This window comes from Stegostoma tigrinum, chromosome 37, assembly GCF_030684315.1.
Source record: "Stegostoma tigrinum isolate sSteTig4 chromosome 37, sSteTig4.hap1, whole genome shotgun sequence".
Taxonomy (NCBI): domain Eukaryota; kingdom Metazoa; phylum Chordata; class Chondrichthyes; order Orectolobiformes; family Stegostomatidae; genus Stegostoma; species Stegostoma tigrinum.
Window position 1 is genome coordinate 26,700,532 of NC_081390.1, and position 10,388 is coordinate 26,710,919.

The 10,388-nt window shown below is 41.3% G+C and overlaps 1 protein-coding gene across 2 annotated transcripts in view; it reads left to right on the top strand.

Annotated features, from left to right (window-relative positions):
* The window catches only part of LOC125467501 (protein transport protein Sec24C), a 74,979-nt gene extending 73,147 nt beyond the window's left edge, over positions 1-1,832 (top strand). For both annotated transcript variants that reach the window (XM_059640416.1, XM_059640417.1), the window contains one exon: positions 540-1,832. In XM_059640416.1, the coding sequence (XP_059496399.1) occupies positions 540-680 (141 nt within the window). In that variant the 3' untranslated portion in view covers positions 681-1,832. The remainder of the gene's footprint in view (positions 1-539) is intronic.
* The last annotated feature ends 8,556 nt before the right edge of the window (positions 1,833-10,388 follow it).

The following is a 10,388-nucleotide window of genomic DNA, read 5'->3' on the forward strand; positions in this document are numbered from 1 at the left end:
TTTGCAATCTTATTGTACATTTAGAGTTTCTTTTTCTGACCGCTGGAACAATTGTATAACATTGTCAAGAGCAGGGAATTAACAGAACCCTTAAGAGTGTTTTAAAATTATTGCAATATTTCCTCCAAAAACTCTAAGAACAAGTCAGAAATGAATGTTAACACTTCAGGGTTGTGATGGGAGAGTGCTACATTAGCAGCTGAGATGTTAGTACACATATATCCTTTTAGGTTCAAGTAAAGATCCTAAAGTACGATTGGAAGTAGATCAAAAGTTATTCCAGATTCTGATCAATATTTTCTCCTCAACCATCCTAACCCCAGTGCACCCCATCGTGGTCCGTCGTGCGTGCGCTGTCACACACACAACACACACACACAAATTTGTTAGTTACAGCGGTTGTATTTTCCCTGCATTATGATGACTGATCTTAAAGACGGATCCATTAATGAGAAGGTGCTTTGAGAAATAGTCAGATTGTGCTGAAACACTACTTAAATTAAGGTTCTTTCCCTCTGATTGTCAACTTCTTCTTGCAGCTCATGATTGTGAAGCAAGACGACAAAATGGAGCTGCTGTTCAAACACTTCCTCATGGAGGATAAGAGTGTGAATGGTGGAGCCTCATATGTGGACTTTCTCTGCCACATGCACAAAGAGATTCGACAGCTACTCAGCTAAACCTGGCGAGATGAACAGGGGTGTGTGGGGTTTGGGGGGGCGAGCTGTTTACAAGTCAAGAGCTGCTTCCCAATGGGCCCGATAATCTTGAGGTGTAAACAAGGGCCGTGTTTGTCAGGAGCTGCCACAGAGGCAACATGGCATGTGGCTAACTTGTTAATACTGATGTAATGTAAGGAATTAATAGTACAGTATAATGTATATGATTTAGAATCTTATATGAGAGCTATCTTTTCAACACTGGTATTGCTGTGTTCCTTGTGTATGAGGAGATGAAAAGAGAAATGCACTGAGTGTGATTGGATGTATGAAAGAGCAAGCTCCTGATACACAAGCTTTCAATTCAATAAATTGAACGAAATCCAGTTTGTGGCTTTGCTAACATGGTTCGAATTTCTGGAAATTATTTTTATACACATCTGAAATAATCATTTCATGTTGTACAACAGCCTTTTTTTGGTTCTCTGTTAATTAGGTCTTTAAATGTCAATAGGTTTGTGAATGAAAAATAAGCTATCTTATTCACTCAAACTTGTGTGAATGCTTAACATTTCTAATGATTAAATTCTCTGCTGGACTTCCTTGCAGATTCGAGGTGAAAGCATCTGACTCACAGCAAGGGCTTTGGGGGTGGGAGAGGGTTTTTAAACATTTGTGAAATGTCAGTATTTTTGCGTTTCTGATTTTATTACCTGATCAACAAAGGAAGTGGCTCAAACTGCTCTATTCAAAGTCACTGACCTCTTCAGTCCCACACCATAAGTTAGAATCCTGAGAATTATCTAACTAAATGCATTAAACCCCAGATGGAATGGCATAATTTAATCCTTCCTTGTGTCATCAGCCTTATGTTTTGATTGTAAGCTTTGGTGATTGTAAGAGTTTGGGATTTGATGCCACCCTTGGAAAAAGGAGTATATTACTGCTATTGTACCTGATACAAGTGAGATGAATAGTGGTGATATGGAGTCATTATGCGCATTTCCCTGACCACCTTTTTCTTCCCCCAGACAAACTTTGTATTTGCCAATTCCTGATTATTGAATTGGGTTTCCATGCTGATTTTTTTTGCAGCTGTAAAAGGAAAACAATGTGCTGTTGTAAACGGGACATTAATTTTTGATGCAATAAATACACTTCTTTCCAAATGTCTCCTCAGAGCTGCCCTCCAGTTTCTAATTCAATCTTATTACAGTGTAAGTGAAGTGGAGAGATTCACATTTATCTCGCAGTCCTAGTGACAACGTTCTTGAATGGATTACATATTTATGAAGAGGTCCAATTTGTAACTCTGGTTGGAATTTGCTGTTATGAAAGTCCTGCATACCAAGATATTGCAGATTCATTTTCCAACTCACCAAATCTTTGGTGGTCCCTTTACTTTGAAATGAACGTTGTTGTGTTATGTTATCAATGGAGTTTGAATTTGAGCTGGATGCTTGGTTTCTGAGATTTAAGCAATGCAAATGCTTTTTAATATTTTATTTCAACATTCTGCAAGTTTCTTCTCAATTTGAAATATGATAAACAAAGTTGATCACCTTGTCAGCCAGTATGAATAGTCAGAGTTTTTAGACTTTCCAATCCTGACCAGCTCCAAATTTCTGGTTTTATTGTTGAATGGGAAGTGAAGGAGGAGCAACCAGCTTTGGAAAAGTCATTATTTTCAACAGTTTATTGCCTGGTCTCAGAGTTCTGACAAAACTGTATGGAGAGGGAAGGGACTTGAATTTTGTACATTTCTGTTTATGAAGGACTATTGTAATGGTTGTCTGCCCCCTGCGTGTGTTCATTGCAGGATGATGGTGCTGTTTCAACTGGCTGTTCTTGTAAATCAGACCGGTCTATGATTTATTATATTGCTGTACACATCCGAGTAGGATGGATGTTCCTAATGGCACTTACACCCATACTATGCTTGGTTCTGGATTTTCTATCCAGTTAAATGATAGATTCTCCAGTCAACATTTAGCAGCAGTTTTATGCAGCTGGCAGCTCAGTCAGTCGTCTCACTTTCTCAGGAGAGAGTTGGGGTTTGGTTGGGGGGTGGGGGTGTTGAGTTGGAATCTGAAAAGAGACAGGGTAAAGCTCAGGAGTTTCAAATAACTCCCTTCACTCACTCCATCGATTGTGTTGCTGATGCCCCAAGCTCCTGCTTGAAGCTACCAGCCACAGGTTGAGAGTCATACAGTTATAGAGTACAGCTGAGGCCCATTGAGTCTGTACCACCAAAAGTACACCACATCTGCGCTGTTCTATTTTCCAGCATTTTGGGATCTGCCTAAGAGATGTTCTTCCATTTTCTTGCGGTCATAACATTAGAAAAAACACCACGCTGCTGGCAAAGTCTTCTGTTATGGTGTGTAATAACATACCTGAGTAGGTTGTTTCGAAAATATTTCATTATAGCTCCTGTCTTTTCTGACAATCAATCCAGCAATTTGTGTTGCATACATGGATTTCTCTGCGTATTGAGTTCGGACATTGGTTCATTATTCCTGGTGTGTACCTGCAAAATACTTGGAATTTCAGATTGAACACCTGGCAGCCATACAGTAATCTCTCTTTCCAGAGTTGCAGTTAACACTGATCCCAGAAGCAGCTCATAACATGAAGCTAATAAACCATTGTTCAGGTGGTATTCTGTTGCTGCCAGCCATAGCTTAATGCACTTGCCTCTGAAACATAAAATTGTGGTTAAGTCCCATACCAGAAACCCAAGCACAAAATCTAGGTTGACTTTCCATTGTGCTACTGAAGAAATGCGAGACTGTTACAGTATCAGTACTGAGGGACACCACCTGCACAATTGAAAGGGCAGTTCTGTGGAAGGTCATGTATGAGGGAGTACTGTCCTATTGGAGGGACAGTACTGAGGGGTTGCTAAAGTGTTGGTAAAAACTCACTTAGTCTGTCTATGTAAGTTTAACAATTAGTTTAATTAGAGTTCATATTTGATTTGAATTGTTTTGTGATCATATACCTAAGAACAGTGGAAAGCTTTGTTTGTGAGCAGTACAGGCAGATAATAGCAAGCAAGGACATATAGGTTTTAAGGCGATAGCATTGCCCTGTCATCTGAGTGTCTCAACTGGTAATGACTTAGCCTGAGGGTCACGACACCTCAGCCAAGAGATGAGGTTGAGAACACAGGACCTTCACGCTAACCTTAGCTGGTGCAGGAATTGAACCTACACGGCAAGCATCACTCTGTGTTGCAAACCAGCCGTCCAACTGTATGGCTGTATATTGTAACTCTATATTTTATGTATACAGTTATCCAAGTCTATACAAATTCACCAGTTGGAGTAGGACTTGATACATATTCGTGAACCTGGAGAATAAACACGTCCTCAAGTTCAGGCCAAACCTGGACAGCTGGTGAGCCTGAAACTTTGTGAATCAGATCAGAGCCGGGAGCCAGGGGTTGGTTTTGAGAGGACTCTGAAATGACTAATTTGTGTTCAGACACATTCAAATGAACAGTTTAATTTATTAGAATTAATTGTTGCCGCCTTCACATTGCATAAATTTTATTACAGAAGGATTCACACCAGCTATTAATCACACTGTAATTTAATTTGTTCCAGTTTACATTTTAAAATCACATTGTGGTGAAATAATTAGCTAATCAGTGAGAATGAATGGAATGGTGCCTCTGTTTGAACTATACAATTTGAGGATTTGATATGCAATTTTGCAGGCAAGGTTGATGGGGTGAGGTAAAGCAAGATAGGAGGAAACTCAAATGGATCAACACCAGCAACAATATGCCATTTGTACAAGTGGCCTGTTTCTGCATTGTTAACTTAAATGTCATCTGAATGTTTGTGGAATTTTATTGTGCATAAATTAACGGTTTCCCTTTATTAAACTGACAACGCTTTGGGACATTTGGAAATGATGGTAATGTATTAAGGTAATTTCTTCCTTTAATAATTGATTGGCAGCACAGAAGTTGGGTATTGCTCAAAAATGGACATTTGAAGCTTTTTGCCTTGTGCTCATCAGGACAGTTTGCAAGAGTGCCAGTTCAAAGAGGGGATATGAACATTTATACTGCATGACAGAAGACTGCAGTTGTAGATGTTGTCCTAAAAGCATGCCATTAATGCTGATTGACAGTTAACTGCCAGGTTTTGTTTAAATTTAAAACCAGGTATGCTGATGAGCTAAGGCATTGCCCTGAGAAATAAACCAGCATATAGTTGTCACCTATTTTGTTGAGTTGAAATGGGCAGAGACTGTGTACTGCTTCTAGTCTACAAAGAACGGGGTCCTGTGTTCACGTATGTAGTTTCCAATGCACACAGGTACACCAGACTATGAGCCTGACTGATTAACCATCATTGGTTGTCATCATAATTCCTCACAGGTTCAAAATTAATCAGCAAATATCCAAACAAGTAACGTCTCGTATTCAGAATCCAATTGCTAATCTATCAGCAGCTGTGCAGTACAAATATTGTTTTTTTTTCCCCTTAAATTGCTATTGTTGCAAATTGTTCTAATGAGTGCAGATGAAAAGCTTCAACAAAATGTTGTTTCTTTAATCATAGGATGTGGGTGTCATGGGCCAAGCCAACATTTATTGCCCATTCTGTGGAGTTTGCACATTCTCCCCGTGTTTGCATGGGTTTCCTCCGGGTGCTCCGGTTTCCTCCCACAGTCCAAAGATGTGCAGGCTAGGTGGATCAGCCATGCTAAATTGCCCGTAGTGTTCAGGGGTGTGTGGGTTATAGGGGGTTGGGGATGGGCCTGGGTGGGATGCTCCAAATGGCGGTGTGGACTTGTTGGCTGAAGGGCCTGTTTCCACAATGTAGGGAATCTAACCTAATCTAATCATTCAGATGGCAGTAAAGAATCAACCACATGCTGTGGGTCCTGGAGTCACATGTAGGCCAGTTCAGGTAAGGATAGCAGTTTGGCTCCCTAAAGGACATTATTTATCAGCAATAGTTCTTACATTAACTTAACCTGCACACGTACCAAGGAAATCTAAAGGGATAGTGCCTGGATATTTCAAAACAAATTTTATCTGCTCAAAGGCACGCAAACCTAACTGAGGTGTCCAAGTGGCTCAGTGGTTAGCACTGCTGCCTCACAATTCCAGCCCTGGATAATTTCTTTGTGGAGCTCACACATTCTCCGCATGGCTGTGTGAGTTTATGCTGGGTGCTCCGGTTTCCTCCCATAGTCCAAAAGTGTGCAGCCAAGGTGGATTAGCCATGGTAAATGCAGGGTTATCGGGTTGGGTTGAGGTGGGTCAGGGTGGAATGCATTTTGGAGGATCAGTGCAGACTCGGTGGGCTGAATGGCCTCTTCTGTACTGTATGGATTCTTCAAAGTGTGTTGTAAAAAGCAAGATGGTGAACTTCTGTTTCCTCCAAAGGCTTACACATTGAATGTTCTGTCATACCCTATAATCTGAGGAGTAGGACATACAGTCACTTTGTCCAGTGCAAATCCAAATAACCAAACAATTTGCATTGCATCTAAATGTTGTTAAATGTAATGTTAGACATGCCTAATCAATGATCCCATTGTTTTGCTTGATAACAAATAAACTTTCCTTTCAGTCCGGACTCTGTTTTAATCTGGTGTTAAATTATTTACCTTTAATGTATTATTGCTTCCATTAAAATTGTGCATTAATGAGCGAGTGTAGAGATTTCTTCTGAAGAACAGTCTGGTTTTCAGGAACTAGTCCATTAGTCATTAAAGCCATGTCCTTAAATTACAGCAGAAAATGTTGGGAACTTGAGACAAGATTCCAGATGAACCTGGAGTCTTCCAGATGATTAGCATTCTGATTTTCTTGAATTTTGTCAATTAACTTTTTTTGCAAATATTATGTAGGGTAGTGCAGGGCACCAAGTGAGACTGTTCTTCAGAAGAAAGCATACAGGATTCCTGGGTAGTCATTCATATTTGGTTCACAGCTTCTGATCTAGGTCTGTGCTCAGACTCATGGGAAATGTTTCCACCTGTGCAATGCTGGTCTCAGTAGTTTAAACAGATTTCCTGAAGGATCTCAAACTCACTCCTTCAATATCATCAGTGAGCTGAGCTTCCAAGCCAGACTTCAACTAAAGTTTATCCTGAATTAGAAGGAAATTAGCATGCTTAGCTTGTTGTTATGAGCTTGTTTTGATATTTCACATAAATGGTCTCTGAAGTTTACTTTGGGTACAATAAGCAAGTTGTGTCTGTCCTCAAACCAGTGATCTTATGGAACTGTCCCTGCGTGCTGAGGCTGTGAAAACACCTTTCGCTGTCTTTGCCAGACACTTTGTGTAACTCTGGGCCGAAATAACTGTCAGATTCTTTTATTTCCTTCTCCACCTGTGCCTTGGTCTCTGTCTTGCACTGACAGTACTTGTGGTGGTCTCATGTTCCCAACCGAGTAATTGTGACTGAGGTTCAAAGTCTGTCAGAAGTTTTCATCTTAAGGTGGTTGGGGAGTTGAGAACCAAGGTTTTTTGGTCATGTGATGTTGAGGGTGTCTTTGGGGACCCTGTGGATTTCACTCCAATGACAAAAGTTGCCGTGAAAATCCTGCACACTTTCCACATTTTCTAAGAAAATAAGCTTACTATTTTGATTTGTCGACTGTGGGTAAAAGGCATCAATCAGCCATGACATTATTAAATCAGAGCAGGGCTTAATGGGCTAAATGGCCTGCTCCTGTTCCTTTAATTCTCTGTTGGTTATGGGGAGGGAAAAGGAATGACTTAAGCAATGACAGCAGCACCAACAGGAATTCACTCTGATTTTTAAAAAAATCAGACCAATGCTATCCTTCACCTGGAAAAAGCAGCTTTCAGGGCACAAGACAAAATAAGTCGCCAACAAATCACATTAGAAAATTGATTGAAAGTGGGACCAGCTGCAAGGTAAATATTTTCCCTTCGGTGCCTCTCAGCTTGAGTTTTGTCTGCAGCAGAGTGTGACCGAGGATGTTTCTTTGTGTCATTTATACTTTGGGCAAGTGTCTTCATAACATGGCTTGCATATTTTACCCTTGTAATCCTCACCCTTCCCAATCATCATTGGGGTTAACAGTCACTCTGCATTTTAATCAGTTTAATTGTTGACCTACATTTCTTGCTCAGTGATCCAAGGTTCGCATTCCTCAGAAAAATGCAGCAAACTACCACCTCCCCAAAACTACATATTATCGCTCAACTGTTCATCCAGAGACCCTGGTAATGTTCTGGGGATCCGGGTTTAAATCCTGCCATGGCAGATGATTGAATTTGAATTCTGTAAATATCTGGAATTAAGAATCTAATGACAACCATTGCTGATCGTCAGAAAAACCCATCTGGTTCACTTGTGTCCTTTAGGGAAGAAAGCTGCCATCCTTACTTGGCCTGATCTACATGTAACTCTAGACCCACAGCAACATGGTTGACTCTCAACTGCCCTCTGGGCAATTAAGGATGGGTGGTAAATACTGGATCATTGATGACCAGATCCTGTGAATAAATACATAAATAAATTGGCAGCTTCAGCGCATTACTGGAGTGTGAGGGTGGTGATGAAACATGCCTCCACCCTTTTTATAGCCCTAGTTGTTGTAAGGTAAGTGCAAATGCTCAGTGTCCATAAGACCATCAGACATAGGAGTGGAAGTAAGGCCATTCAGCCCATCAAGTCCACTCCGCTATTTAAATCATGGCTGATGGGCATTTCAACTCCACTTCCCTGCACTCTTCCCCACAGCCCTTGATTCCTTGTGAGATCAAGAATTTGTCGATCTCTGCCTTGAAGGTATCCAACGTCCTGGCCTCCACTGCACTCCGTGGCAATGAATTCCGCAAGCCCACCACACTCTGGCTGAAGAAATGTCATCTCATTTCAGTTTTAAATTTACCCCCTCTAATTTTAAAGCTGTGCCCACGAGTCCTACTCTCCCCGCCTAATGGAAACAACTTCCTAGCATCCACCCCTTCTAAGCTATACATTATCTTATAAGTTTCTATTAGATCTCCCCTCAACCTTCTAAACTCTAACGAGTACAATCCCAGGATCCTTAGCCGTTCATCATATGTTAAACCTACCATTCCGGGGATCATCCGTGTGAATCTCCACTGGACACGCTCCAGGGCTAGTATGTCCTTCCTGAGGTGTGGGGCCCAAAATTGGACACTGTAGTCTAAATGGGGCCTAACTAGAGCCTTATAAAGCCTCAGAAGCACAGCGCTGCTTTTATATTCCAACCCTCTTGAGATAAACGACAACATTACGTTTGCTTTCTTAATCACGGACTCTACTTGCGATTTAACCTTGAGACAATCCTGGACCAATACTCCCGGATCCCCTTGCACTTCTGCTTGACAAATTTTATCACCGTTTAGAAAATAGTCCATGCCTGTATTATTTTTTCCAAAGTGCAAAACCTCACATTTACTCACATTGAATTTCATCAGCCATTTCCTGGACCACTCTCCTAAACTGTCTAAATCTTTCTGCAGCTTCCCCACCTCCTCAGTACTACCTGCCTGTCCACCTGTCTTCGTATCATCGGCAAACTTTGCCAGAATGCCCCGGTCCCTTCATCCAGATCATTAATATATAAGGTGAACAGCTGCGGCCCCAACACTGAACCCTGCAGGACACCACATGTCACTGGTTGCCATTCCAAAAAAGAGCCTTTTATCCCAACTCTCTGCCTTCTGTCAGCCAATCCTCAATCCAAGCCTATAGCTCACCCCGAACACCATGGGCCCTCACTTTGCTCAGCAGCCTCCTGTGAGGCACTGTATCCAAGGCCTTTTGGAAGTCTAAATAGAAAACATCTACTGGGTTTCCCTGGTCTAACATACTTGTTACCACTTCAAAGAATTCCAACAGGTTTGTCAGGCATGACCTCCCCTTACTAAATCCATGCTGACTTGTTCTAATCTGACCCTGCACTTCCAGGAATTTAGAAATCTCACCCTTGACAATGGATTCAAGAATTTTACCAACTACCAAGGTTAGGCTAATCAGCCTATAATTTTCCATCTTTTGCCTTGATCCTTTCTTAAACAAGGTGGTTAAAACAGCAATTTTCCAATCATCTGGGACTTTCCCTGACTCCAGTGACTTTTGAAAGATCACAACCAAAGCCTCTGCTATTTCCTCAGCCAACTCCCTCAGAACTTTAGGATGTAGCCCATCGGGACCAGGAGATTTATCAATTTTTAGACCTTTTAGCTTTTCCAGCACTTTCTCTCTTTTGTAATGCCTACCATACTCAACTCTGCCCCCGGCTCTCCTTAATTGTTCGAATACTACTCATGTCCTCCACTGTGAAGACTGACGCAAAGTACTTATTAAGTTCTTCAGCTATTTCCTTATCTCCCATCACGAGCCTTCCAGCATCAATTTGCAGCAGCCCAGTGTCTACTTTTGCCTCTCGTTTGTTTCTTATGTATTGAAAGAAGCTTTTACTATCATTTCTAATATTACTAGCAAGCCTACCTTCATATTTGATCCTCTCCTTCCTTATTGCTCTCTTGGTTATCCTCTGTTTGTTTTTGTAGCCTTCCCAATCTTCTGACTTCCCAGTGCTCTTGGCCACTTTTTAGGCTGTCTCTTTTTCTTTGATATATTTCCTGACTTCCTTTGTCAGCCATGGCCGTCTAATCCCAGCCCGGATAATCTTTCTTTTCTTTGGGATGAACCTCTGTACTGGGTCCTCAATTATACCCAGAAACT